This window comes from Choristoneura fumiferana, chromosome Z, assembly GCF_025370935.1.
Source record: "Choristoneura fumiferana chromosome Z, NRCan_CFum_1, whole genome shotgun sequence".
NCBI classification, from domain to species: domain Eukaryota; kingdom Metazoa; phylum Arthropoda; class Insecta; order Lepidoptera; family Tortricidae; genus Choristoneura; species Choristoneura fumiferana.
The window spans coordinates 25,350,870-25,365,778 of record NC_133472.1 but is presented as its reverse complement, the minus strand read 5'-3'; the positions used below and the strand labels follow the sequence as shown (position 1 = coordinate 25,365,778).

At 36.5% G+C, this 14,909-nt stretch overlaps 1 protein-coding gene across 1 annotated transcript in view; it reads left to right on the top strand.

Moving 5' to 3' along the window:
• LOC141432500 (proton-coupled amino acid transporter-like protein acs) overlaps positions 1-14,909 on the top strand; it is a 57,936-nt gene that overhangs the window by 28,907 nt on the left and 14,120 nt on the right. Inside the window, exon 2 of the mRNA XM_074094093.1 lies at positions 14,775-14,854. Coding sequence (XP_073950194.1) covers positions 14,775-14,854 — 80 coding nt within the window. The remainder of the gene's footprint in view (positions 1-14,774; positions 14,855-14,909) is intronic.

Here is a 14,909-nt window from a genome sequence, read left to right as displayed (position 1 = left end):
CGCGGCAGACCGGTCGACGCGCATGTCGACCGGTCTCTCGTGGAAAATTTTCACGCTTTCCTCGTCTTGCTCTCTTGTGAGCAATACCCGATCGTGGAAAATAAATATAGATTTATACACGGCGACGAATTAATAGAATCCTCTTAGAATAGGAGGTCCTTGACCGTAGTTGGTCCAAAATATCGGCACATGCACTCTATTGTTAAGGTACCTATAGAGTTCATTGTAGGTATCGATATTTTTGATCACCTTGGCTGCTCCGAAATATCTGATGGCGACCGTACTATGAGAATACATATTTAAAAACATATTAAACATCCAAGACCCGAGAACAAACATTCGTATTACGTATTCATAAAAATATCTGCCCCGGCCAGGGACCGAACCCGGGACCTTAAGCTTCGTAGTCAGGTTCTCTAGAACCACTTAGCCATCTGGTCGTCCAACAACTTTACACATAACATTGACCTGTTTTTCTGATGTGTACAGGTTTCTTTACAACGTTTCTCTTCACCAAAAAGCATTAAAATTTTATTTCTTTCCTTTGAAATTTCTTTCCTTGAATTAAAATGTGTTTTGCACAGAACGTTTTATTTATATGATTAGGTACAAATATGTTTTGCTCAGTTAACTCTATTCTATCGTTAATTTGCAAAGCGGCAACAATTGCCGTACAGTTCAAACACTGCCATTACTACAAACGACGACTGAAACTCGTATTTATCTATGCCAGCTGCAAACTGGTATGTAAATACTCGTATAAGTATATACATTTACTGATCATTAGAATTACGCTCAAATATGTCAGTGAGCAATGTTTTAAACAAATCGTTGGCAAATCTGGGATGCCAGATTTAGCATCGCTAAGAAATCATCTAAACTCGAATAGGCAAATATCTAGGGGAAGCGTGCCAAGCGACGGGCTGGCGTCAGCGTTGGCGTCGGCGCGAGCGCAGCCGTCCTTCGCCCCGCGCAGACAGGCGCCCAACAAACAACAAACACTAAACACGAATGCGATCTAATTACTTTGGTTTTCTCTTTTTTTCTTTATTGTGGAATAGTTCTGTTATACAGTGTGTTTTCCTGTACATAAACTTTAAAGGTAGTTAGTAAAAGCTCTAATAAACATAGTTCCAAATGGTTTAAAAATGACGACTTATTTTTCCCTTATGAAATAAATTAGCACGCAATGAGTATCACTATACGATCATTATTTTGTTTTTATTGGAAACAAGCTGGTGCCCGCGTTATAAGAACCTTCTCCTGACAATAGCAAACACAACAAAAAAACAATTAGCGAGCCTTTCACGCGTGATGCCGTGACCAAGGGAAATAGGGATTCATTTTTATTTATAAAAAAGCGGCCAAGTGCGAGTCGGACTCACCCATGAAGGGTTCCGTAGCAGCAAGTAACATAATATAAAAGTTGAGGCACCGACCGACTTCAGACTGGTAGAAAAATATTTTTCACACCTCTCCTTCAGAAAAGTAACTTTTCCTCCCTGACGAGAGGGAGCAAAGTGTAACTTTTCTGTTCGGCTTTTCTAATTATTTTATTGCAAATGCCATTTTTTGAAGTCGATAATTGTAAAGCCACGCCATTTTCTATGCTGGTTGCTCTTTTATAATATTTAGAATTTGTTTTTTTCAAGTTTCTTAATGCTCGGTGTGAAAAGTTGTATGAGCCACTCGGGAGCAAAATTATTTTCATCTTGGGCGTTAACACTTGAATCCCTCATTACGCTCAGGATTCTACTTTAGAATCCCTCGCTACGCTCAGGATTCTATTGTAGAATCCTTCGCTACATTCTGGATTCAATGTACGCCCTCGCCGTAAATACACCATTTTGCTCCCTTGTGGCACAAATAACTATTATGGTTTTTTGTAGTCGGATCAATTTATTGTTATAAATTACTTTTTTCACGCTTTTTAGTGTACATAATCTAAGATACAATAGTTTAATATCAACTGCTGGTCACCTTTTACGAAAGATTGCTTTTTCCGATGCAGAGATGTTCATTATTGAGAAGTCCTGGTGCTTCCCCACCCGTTTTATTTACCATATGCATTACGAGGAGCATAAATCGCTTAGCAACTGTGTCAAAGTAATTAAAATTCAAACCGTGAAATACTTGTTATTGAGTAGTAACTCCGATGGTCAACTGTGGTCTTCTTCATCAGTTCCACTTCACCAAATGGTAGATTTTCAGAAGCAAATGCACGTTACTACCTACTAAACATGTCGAAATTACCATACAATAATTGAAGAGTTCCCTCGATTTCCTTAGGATCCAATCATCAGTCCTGATTTGGTGCTTATGGGACTTAATTGAAGACATTCACACAACAAACATAAAAAACATCCGAATTGATAACCTCCTCCTTTTTTTGGAGTCGGTTAAAAAAGTAAGAGGTTGCAGTAGGTATCGTTTTATCAATGTTTACGGCCAATCGTAAAATCCATCAGATCACGAAATTCCTAGGCCTATAGTGAAATGGCGCCATTGAATTGGCTAAGGAACATCCGCCATATCGGTCAAAACTCACCGTTTAACGAATTGCCTAGTGACGTTTAGGCAGATCATGAAATTCCTAGGCATATCATGAAACGCCGCCATATCGGTTCTCGGCTCGTGCGTTGTGGTCACAATTCATACTCGTACCTACTGTTGCATGTTTTTCTCGCTTCGCTCGTCGTACCAATTTTTTTCTTTTTTTCGGCATATCACGATGTGCCCGGTATAGAGAAGCACATCGTGATATGCCTGGCCAACTTTTGGGCATATCATGAAATGGCGTCATTTCACGATATGCTTATACGATCGGCCGCCGACATCAACATTACGATACAATGCTGTTATGGGGAATAGACAATAATTATAGATTTCCAGAATCTTGTTATGTATGTATGTTCTGTTTGTGATTGATTAGATTACTTAAGTAAATCACAGATAACAAAAACTACTTAACTTATATAAATGAAATCTGGAATATAGGTATCTTTTCATAGCCGCTACGTAGTTTGAGTATTAAAATAACAAAAATAATAGTATTTTATGCAACAGTTGTATAAAAAATATTAATACATATTATACCTATCTCTTCATAGCACTAAAAGTAACGTCAGGTTACTTTTTTGTTTGTATAAAAAATACACGCTGAAGGTATTAGTATAAGCGATCATTACCAGTTAAATCTTGATATTGTTCCTAAGTTGTATAGTTGTAATTCACTTGTTGTAAGTGCCTGTCTGTTTTCATTTTATATCCGCATTGAACTTTCTTGTGTAGGTAACATAATTCTATGACTTACGATTGATCAAGAGATTCGTGGAAGTCTCCTATGGCTTTATTTACTTCAAGCAAAAAGTAGGTACCTATTGCTGACCAAGGTTATTTTTTGAGTAAGTATTGGAATGTCTACTGCGACATGTCCGCATCTCTCGCCATTACAATGTTGAAATAGACTTTTTGCCGTGTTTGCGTAACTATGATTAACATCGGCGCCAAACCAACATAAGCAGTGGCCAAGTTCTGTACCTATTCAATCGGTATTTTTCAGTGTTGTACCTACCTATACAAACTGTTGTTGTTATAAGTTCTCATTAGCATTTTACTCATAAATACGACAAACTGATAAGAAAACTCAGACATAATAGAGGCGTTTTTAGGTATACAGTACAACATTGAAAAAACACAAATTGAATACACATATTGAAGATTTTTGATAGGAAGTACCGCCTGGAAATTTTTGATATTTAGCCTAGTAGGCCAATGTATGGTTCATTCTGAGAAAAAAGTTTAGAGATGTCCCTACTTCACAAACACATAAAAAATATGTCTTCATTTTTCAATTAAGTCTTTTATTTACTTATCATATACACCGTGTTTTTTACATCCGTTAACTTCGGCAGACGACTTAGTTCATTGATATGAATTACCTGATAATTAACTTTTTCGCGAAATCGAAAAAAAAAAATCTTTCCAAAATTTTTTTTTCTTGCGTATAATTAATAGCTTCACGTTAATTGTTAATTGTTAAATTGTAAAATAAACAAACTTGACTAGTGACATTGACGTGACACAAGAGAGGCATATATAACTCTTTTTTCCTAAATATGTGTGAATTAAACATGGATTAGTTATGGATTTTGAAAAGAAAAACATAAATTAAGGACCTTTTACGCTGTTTTACTGCCAATCGTTTCCTCGCCGGGCGGTGAGACAACTGCCTAAGAGGTAAAGGTACTCACAGTAAAGAAACCCGACTATGGCCTTTTAAGCAACTAGGTATATATATGTGGGTCAATATTCATACGCGAGATTTGAAAACATTTTCGTTTTATTTATTTACTTAAGTGTACTGAAAACTGGTACATAGAGTAGAATAGGTACTATGCAATAGAATTATTTAACATAGAATTTAGATTATTCATGCATGATATTTTAAGCTGCAGGTTTAATCGAAGTGTGTAAAAGACATTGAGTTAGAAATAGATATTTTAAGACCATATTATGCATCTATAAATGGTTAATAGCGTTAGCAAAATGTCATTTGAAATTTAAATTCTTACCTGCCTTAATAAATATTTTAAAACTAACAGATCACGACCACCACCACCACCTGCTTAATTTATCCTTTGCGATATTTTGAAAAGTACCAAAACATACTTAACACATATTGTATTTTTAAAAATTTTTCGTTTGCCTTCATCCCGTTGTGCAAATCACAAGCGAGAGGTCCTGAGAGTTCGGTCCACAAGGTAGGTGTGCCCTGGTCAAAACCAGTCGCTGCTGGAAAATTGTTTTCGTAATTTCGGACCAGTCAAAGTAGGTGGTGGCAATTACGGCGATATGGCGGGTACGCAACGCTGGGCGCACGCGGCGCAGCACCTCCATCGATAATAATAAATAAGTTTATATAAGGCACGGAAAGGTAATGGATTCGTGCTGCGGGCAATTCCCGGTCAACATTTTCAAGTCCTTAAACAAAAATTCAGAACACTTTTGCAGGATAACATAAACATTTCAGCAAAAGAAAAATGTTTTTTTTTTTATATGGCTCTGTCCATTGGAGGACAATTTTGCCAGTGTCTAGTAGATTTTGCCGTTATAGGGTGAACAAATATAGAAAACTATATATGAGAGGTAATGGTAGATGAACAATGAACGCGCGAATTCCAAAAAAAATGAGAAAGTATAGAAATTTGTCACACGTGTTATACCTACCTAATTGTTTTTTACGCGAGTAGATAGATAGGTACTCGAGCACTTGCTACATGAAGGGTATTTGTTTTAAATTAATTAAGTAGTGAGTTTATAATTAATGGCTAGCTAGATTTTGTCCAGAATTATAAAAAAAAACCTATATAAATTTGCTGGGTCGCTGAAAGTCGCTATTGGCACGAAACCCGATGAGCTGAACGATTTTACATCGCTCTTCGCGAGTTTTGTATTTAGTAGCATTTACATTACAACCCGTTAAGCCAAAACTAATCGTTATTTATTACCTACTTGTACTCAGGCACTAAGTACCTTTATGATGACATTCCTACTTAAGAGAAGTCTCTTCGTTCCGTTCTCCATACAAACGTAGTCCCGGTCTCATTTGAAAACTAGGCAACAAAAATGGATGAAATTTTGTAAGTATGGACTATAGTAAATTATCTATGCCTGTGGTTTTTCAGATTTTCATATAAATGTGTAATATCAGAATTACAGGAGCTCAAAAGTCGACAAAAAAAAGATATCAACTCTGCACGAGAATTACAGACTAATAAAGCATTTTTTACAAAAATGGGAAAAACCACAGGTATAGAAAATATAATGAATATCTTGATTGTAAAATATCATTGATTTCTGTGCTATACTTTTCGTATAATATGAGGACAACGAAATCCAAAATTCAACCACCCAAACCATGAAAAGCCTACAGCTATCTCGATATAAATTACGAACGTCGTTGCGGAAGGCATGGGGGGGACGGCTACGAGCGCTTATGTCACGAGCGATAAAGACAGCAATATCCCAAACGAATAGGTACCTAACGCGGCCGCGCGGCCGGCAGCGAAACTTCTCTTAATATTACAAATCAATGTGAAAGTAACTCTGTCTGTCTGATCGTCTGTTACTTTTTCACGCTTCAATCGCTGAACCAATTTAGACGAAATTCGGTATGGAGATAGTTGGAGTCCCGAGGAAGGAAATAGGCTACTTTTTATCCCGGTAAAGACATAATACCTACCCGAGTACCTACTTACCGGAGTCGCGGGCAACAGCTAGTTCTCAATATTATTATTAAAACCAACTTACCAACATGTATAATGTTTATGTTTTTTAATGATGAGAAACACATTTTTGCCGGAAAACTCATTTCCTGGTTTCGCTTGAATAAAGCTGTGGAAACTTTTGTTAAAAAGGTGCTTGCGTATTTAATTTTATTGCATTTTGAATAACCCCCCTACGTTCGTCAGTCAACTGAATCCAGTTATATCTGGTTCACTCGTTGATGGCCTTAAGGCGCGTCCAAGAGCCGTCAAATACCAGGTAGTTACCAGATCCCCACCGGTTGGTCGGGCGAGTACCTACTTACAGGTACACTCGATACGACTTGGCCGTCACTGCTGTCTGCGTCTGCGGGGCTACTACGAAATTCGAAAATCGAAGTATCGTTCCTTCCCTCTCACTCTCGTATTAATTAATATAACCGTCAGCGGGAGGACAAGATACGAAGTTCGAATTTTGCACTTCGTTCGTGTAGTACTTTATAGGGCCTGAGCCTGCCAATGCCGCTCACTAACCTACTAGGGCGGTACTTAAATCGGTTAGCATTTGCTGGTATTATTTAGAACGCATTTCCATTAAACATCATGCTTGTATCAAATTACGGTAAGTACATAAATAAAGTTAAACTGTCAAAGAAAAATGAAATGTACCTACTCTTCGCTTACCTACCTAGGTACTTCTTTATTGAGTTAACGAGAATCCTATTTATCTAACACTTTGAACAGGACGTGGTAATTTGCGAGTCACAACGACGCGGGTCCACGTACTTGAGCGGTTATTTTTACCTGATCAGACAACCGTTTAAAAACACGATGATGGAAAATACCTATATAAAATATCAACTTGGTAATGCAAACAAATAGTGCTAGCGGTACGACCCGAAATTCAGCAAAATTGAAAATTGGTATTAAAAGCATGAAAATCGGGACGATTGATTTTTAGACCATACTTAAGCATCAATTTGACCCGTAGTACGAAAAAAAAACCGGCCAAGAGCGTGTCGGACACGCCCATGATAGGGTTACGTAGCCATTACGAAAAAAATAAGTAATATTTTTCTAAGGATTTCGTATCTGTGCTTTTCTGTTAATAAATTAAAATGTTTAATACGAAATCTTCCAAGTTTAGGTATATTTTATACCTTAGGCTGCTCTTTACTCTTAAACTATTACTTAATAATTCTCAATCAAACTTAGCCGTTATAGTTTTCCTAGAAAGTTTGATATACTTACTACCATCCTGAATTTTTTCAAATTTTTCCTCCGGTTTAGATTTTAGAGGGGCGGGACGACGCTCGATTTTAATCCACTTTAAAGTTGAATATTTCGCAAACAAAAAATCGTCTTAGCAAACCCCTTTGGTTTTAAAAGACCTATCCAACGATACCCCACACTATAGGGTTGAATTAGAAACAAAAATCACCCCCACTTTACGTCTAGTGGAGGTACCCTAAAATTTTTTTATTTTATTTTTTATTGTACTATTTTGTTGGCATAGTTTACATATATATCCGTGCAAAATTACAGCTTTCTAGCATTGATAGTCCCTGAGCAAAGCCGCGGACGGACAGACAGACAGGGTCAGACAGACAGACAGACATACAGACATGGCGAAAGTGTAAGGGTTCCGTTTTTGCCATTTTGGCTCCGGAACCCTAAAAAGGAGAGGAGGTATGACGTCATCTTTTTTAGTATGAGAAAAATAAAATTTTTGTTCAGAAACCTTTTGTGTGTGGTATTTAATGAAAGGACTTACCGAGCCGATTCTAATAATATATCACATCATTATATTTTGTCACTTGTTTTAAATAAAAATAAAAATCATTTTCAAAACATACCAAGTTTGGGCTCCTCCAGATATGATGCGGTTGAATCATTATTTGTAAAATTTTATAACAAAAAATTGAACCGACTACAAAAAACCATGAAAATAATAGAATAATAATAATAATAAAATAATAATAATAGAATATTATTTTCATGATTTATTGAATCAGGCGTTACTGTGCGGAGGTCCATATCAATGAACTAAAAGAATTTCCTTGCTACCCGCGACCCTACGATAGCTAAGCTTATGCAAAATACGCGCGTTCATGCAGTTTCTCCACCTCCACACTGTAAGAACACACACAAATCACACAAACCCATCTATCACCACCACCACACTACACTGACGCTTTTGAAGGACGGTTAAAAAAAATATATTAATAATTTGTGGGTAGTTTTGTTTTGTTTCATAAAACGTATGTGGGTACTTGGGGAGTTATAGTGGCAAATTAAAACGGTGGTTGTGGTTCGTTAGTCTAACAACTGGTAGCATGGTGTACGGTTGTGTCACTCTGAAGATGAGCTCTGGTTGAGTTCAAAACGCGTCAGTGTAGTGTGGTGGTGGTGATAGATGGGTTTGTGTGATTTGTGTGTGTTCTTACAGTGTGGAGATGGAGGAACTGCATGAACGCGAATATTTTGCATAAGCTTAGCTATCGTAAGGTCGCGGGTGAGCAAGGAAATTCTTTTAGTTCATTATTTTCATGGTTTTTTGTAGTCGGTTCAATTTTTTGTTATATTTTTTTTTCACGCTCATTGGTGTAAAAAATCAAAGATACAATAGTTTAATATCAACTGCTCGTCACTTTTTACGAAAGATTGCTTTTTCCGATACAGAGACGTTCATTATTGAGGAGTCCTGGTGCTTCGGATCACCCCCCGTTTTACCGTAATAATATGCGTTACGAGGAGCATAAATTGCTTAGCAACTGTGTCAAAGTAATTAAAATTCAACCCGTGAAATACTTGTTATTGACCATAGTAACTCCGATGGTCAACTCTCCATTTTTTGAAGTCAATTAAAAATATACCTAAAATGATATGTAATAGCGTCATATCCAACCCTAAGAAAGCAATTTTGAAAATATTTACATTTAGTATTTTTTTAATATTACAAAATGTGATGCAATCACAATTAGTTGAAACATGTATAAAAAGTTCAATTTTAGACACTGAGGATGATAAATACTAACGCGAGATGAGTTTTCAATCATATTTAAATATTTAATGTATGTATGTGTGGGTTACATATTGCAAGTTAAATTTGACCGACTTCCTGATTTCCGATGAAGCTGAAAATTAGCATACATGTGTACATTGGATGACAATGCAATATTATTATGAAATAAAGCTGATCAGATCATGGAGCTGGAAGGTGGCCATAGGAACTTTGTAATAAAGCAACGCAGCCCCGTCGAGTTTAGGTTCATTTAGTTGTCTTGACTAAAATGTAGTATTTTTTAAAATTGCTTTCTTGGGGTTGGATATGAGGCTATTACATATCATTTTAGGTATATTTTACAAATAATGATTTAACCGCATCATAATCTGGAGGCGCCCAAACTTGGTATGTTCTGAAAATTATTTTTGTTTTAATTTAAAAAAAAGTGGCTGAAATATGCATGATGTGATATATTTTTAGAATTGGCTTAGTAAGCCCTTTCATTAGATACCACACACGATAGCTTTCAGAACAATAAATATATTTTTTCCATACAAAATAAACGTCATAACTCCTCTCCTTTTTGCTTGTTTTTTCGTGCTACGGGTCAAATTTATTCTTATGGCCTAAAGATCAATTGTTCTGATTTTAATGCTTTTAAAACCATGTGAAGCATTTTTTGGCGTACCGCTAGCGCTAAAAACAGTAAGCAGGTAAGGTACACTGCGAATTGCGATGTGAACGAAGGCTTAGGTATAGACTTTATGCTTTATTCAGTGCCCTGAGGGCATTATCACAGAACAAGAACAACGCTCCGACTTGTTCTATGTCGCACAGCCACACTGACTATTTGCATTTTTATGACAAAATAAAGCGTTTGTACTGCAAAATTATGTCTTTTAAAAACAATGTTTTTGTTGACCCTATTTGGTGGGCTTTAAACCTTACGAGCCAGCAGGACCGAAAGTGCCTCCAGCCAGAAATATATGTTAGGTAAAATTTTGAATTCTTACTAATATTATAAATGCGAAAATAACTCTGTTTGCTGGTCTGTCTATCCGCTTAAACCGCTAAACCGACTTTTGGTATGGGTATGGACATAGTTTCAGACCCTGGAAAGGACATAGGATACTTTTATATTGGACCATCTCACAATTCGCGCGGGATAGCGATAATTGAATCGCGGGCAAAACTAGACTAAATAAGTAGGTATATTTTCAATTTCGAACGTTGACCTGACACTGCCAATACTGCCATGTGCTTGAGTAAAGTAGGTACCTCTGCGAACTAACAGAAAGCCTACTAAGTAACAATTTATTTTTTTACTAATAAAGGGTATTATAAAAACCGGTCAATTGCGTGTTGTGAGACTCGCATTGTAGGGTTCCGTCCTAATATGCGAAAAATATTCACTATTAAGTTTTAGTCGACTATTAGGTTAGGTTAGGTTAGTTAACTCTTAATGCCTACCAAGCTGTTAGTTTTCTTTTTAAATTTGTGATATACATAATACTACTATGAATATTTTTATTTATTTTTGTTATGATTTTACAGATATTTCATGCCAACGCCGTCTTGACTTGATACTTACTCGTAATTAGAACAAAAACGATTGTTATCGCAATCAATAGCAGAATAATTAGTTTATGAAAACGTACTAAATTTTTTTATGGAAAATGATTCATAGAAAATTAATGGTGAGAACAAGAACACCAATATTTATAGTTTACCTAATAGGTATTATTTACTTTGGTTTAAAACGGTGAAACTAACAAAAATAAGATGCGAGATCAATACGGTTAAGTACGTTGTAGATAGATACGACGTACCTACGTATATGAGAATTATATTCATGCTGTTGTTATGGAAAATCACGAGAAATTATACCAAACGATTAACGTAAATATAGCGTATAACATTAAAAAATCATTAGTTACGCTACTTAGTCCATGAGATGACACAGTGTTAAGCACCGAAGTTCCACCGGATAACAAATGTAAATAAATTTATGTTCTACTAGCTGTTGCCCGCGACTCCGTCCGCGTAGTATTCGTTCATCGCTATCTCGCGGGAACTATGTAGTTTTCCGGGATAAAAACCATCTTATCTTCTTCCCCGGGACTCAAACTACCTATCTGTACACCGAATTTCATCTAAATCAGATCAGTGGTTTAGACGTGAAAAAGTATCAACAGACTTACAAAATGTCGTATTTATAATATTAGTGGAATTTGCAGAATCACAGAATGTTAAAATTGCCTCAAAATTACTAAGGTTAAGGTTAACCTTCGAGGTAGGCATGTGCGAGTGCAATACCCGAATAATATAGAGTAACAAATAATTACGAAACCAGTTCTTGCGATATGACAACAGCGTTAAACGCGTTACTGTAAAAACCCGCACTGATCCCCACTCTCCCCCCTCTACATGTTGTACATGGCTGGTAAGTGCCTTGAGTATTTTATACCTACCAAGTACCTAATTTTTTTTTCTTAATTTTTCTATTTTATTAGATCATTAATGTTTAACTCGTAAAAAATAAAGTAAAATGTTTTTACTAAGTACTACTAGTACTAGATATAGGTACACCTAGAGTCATTTATGTGTAACTACGTACCTATAGGTTGAACCAAATAAATTGTGAGCGTCAAATACCTAAATGTGTTAATAAATTTATATGAAAAGGGATTTGACGTGCAAATCAAGAAGGCAGCAAAAATCATGGCCTGCGACGCCTGCACAACGGACGCAATTGTCGAAGTGTAGAGTGTAGGCATAAAAGACGACAAGGATATAATTGAGACATCTGCATACTCTTAGCCGCCGCACTTGTGCACTGACCTAGATGTGTTAAGGAACAATAGAGTCGTTACACCTATATACCTTCATATAGGTACTTAAATTATTATCCTTAATTTATACTTGCATTCATAATGCGTCCTGTTATGATGTATAAGCATCTTCAGGGATTTTTGCCTTCTAATGTCATCAAAATGTTGTTTCTATTAAAAAATATACAATGAATTTCATCGATTACGCTATATAAGTGGAAACCGCGTCTTGACAAACGTAGGGTAAGATGTCCTCCGGCCAGGTGGACTGACGAGACACAATGTTAAAGTTGTCCATATTATGTATTAGCCGTATCCATCCATTGGCAATACATCTAGTGTCTCAAATCATCGCAGGATGCTGGTTGTTACGTTTACAGACGGTCGGAAAATTGAGGCCGATGACTATTTTGCTATGTTTAGATCAAAGGGGATGTGTCGTTATACCTATTGGGCGAGTGTTCGGCGGATATACCCAACGTATTGATATACATATATTCATATAGTTAATGTATAATTTTGTATAGTAAAATCTATGGTCCTCCCTCTTAGTTTTCTGCAAAAATGTTATTTACAGCATTAGGTACCCTGTCGTTCGTTATAGCATCATTAAAAAGGTAGCTTTTATTGAAGTGTTGTGTGTGTTGTGTGTGTGACATGCAGATGCAGTCGATAGTTTCCAAGCAAATATTTTAAGCTAGTTGTAAATTCTTTACAGGGAAATAATAATAGCCTAAGTACCTATTCAGAGTAATTGTTTTATAGCCTGTGGCAAGGACGAGGAAGCGCCGCCGCATTGCAGCGTCCGCCGCATGCAGTGCACTACGAGTACTATGAGTTTCTTAGGTAATAGTGGCCAGGGTTGACTTAACACAGCACTGAACTGATGCGTCGCTTGCGGAGTCGAGTCACGTTTGCATTGCGATTGTCCTTTATACCATAAATCTATTATATTTGCTGAATACCTAATTCGCTTCGAGAAAATCAAATAGGATAAAATAAATTCTACTATTAAGAGTTGCCAGTACGCTCGCCGCTATCGCATTTACATACAAAAGTAGTTTCGTTCTAATTTACAAACAACACACTGAAACAAAATTAAACTTTGCGACTAAGTATAATGGGAGCAGCTATTTTGATGCTTATAATTAGATTTCGTTCATATTTTAAGTTTTGTATGAGAAATGGAAATTCGTTATTGTCTTTTTCCGTTACATTTTATTTTAACCAAACCTAGTTATAAACATCGTACTTAATGGCTGCTCCCATTATAGTTGCAAAGTAGCGCTTTGATCTGTAGTGCTGCTTGTAAATTAGAAGGAAACTACGTCTGCACGGGGACGCGAGCGTACTGGGGACTCTTAAGTAGTTGAATATTACGAGTAGGTAGGTAGGTACTAGGAAAATTCCTTCCTTCCTATATGATTGATCGTTTCTTATTTTGCTGAATAGGTACTTTAACACACAATTTGTAATTATTGTGGCCAGGAAATATCGAGAGCAAGCAACTGTTTCTTAGCTTTTTTAGGGTACCTTAGCCAAACCGGAACCCTTTCAGTTTGTTTCCATTCACTCGCCAGTCGGTCTGTCTGTCTGTAGATATTTATTTATTCAGGCAGGCAGGTCTCAGGCATTTTACTCTAAAAATATTATGTAGGTGTACTGTATTCAATAATATTGCATACTCTTTCAATCATAAATGGAATTTTCAATGTTGGTGTCATTTGTAAACCACTACAATATTTCAGTAGGTAGTTACCTATAAAACGAAATAAATTGGCAGCGTACCTATACCCCAAACATGACATGTAGACCCCAAACATGACATGTCGCCTATACATTGTAGGCGAGTGGGATTATTAAGCGTACGTTCAAGTGTGTATTGAACATCACTATACAGATTTTTTTTAGATAATTTTGCTTAGATTAGAACCCTTCGTTACGCGCTATTCGAAACGCATTCGGCCAGGTTTTTTAAATAACGCCGACTCGATAGTTGGCATTTAGAAGAATTGGCATAGCGTGGGTGGATAGCGGTAATATAAAGAGCACATTGTGTTCACTCATAATATGTACACTCACCAACAAAAAAAAGAATGCGGAACCAACTTATTACCCAAATCTTTACAATCAGCACACTTCGATACTTAGGTACTATACGAATACGATTAATCTGTTAGATTTTAGGTGGGTTTGGCAATGACTTTCCTGTGGCCTGTGGACAATGAAGTTTGAAGGTGTACCTACCAATATTAAGTATTAAATAAGTATCTACTTAAGGCTGCATCCACACTATATAGGTAGGTACCGTCACGGTCTTTAATTTTTGATTCATTTGAAATCCTTTGAATTTTCACATAAGTTGGCGACTTTCAATCTTAAATGGATCCCATATTAAAGATCGCGACTATAACTAGGTACATTATTCAGTCAGGTTCTAATGAAAGCAGTGCATTTGGATAGTAATTGGATTATTTGCTACTTCGTGTTGATTATGTTAGTTACCTATGAAATAAAAGTTTCTTAAATATTCTTATTTTTAAAACCGCAGAAGCAAAGCAAAGCACAGCCTATTAACAATAACTAAAAAGTAATCTACGTAACTGCGTACTTAGAAAACTAGTTTTGAATAGTTATTTAGAGGGTTTATAGTTCTTTTCGTGGTTGCAGGAAGCAGAAGAATGGGCGCGTCGGTCGAGCGGACCCATGGTCAACCCGTCCTTCGAGCCGGACGACTTCCATCCTACAAGGTAATTGAAACAATATACATCCACCTAATGGGCGCGTCGGTCGAGCGGACCCATG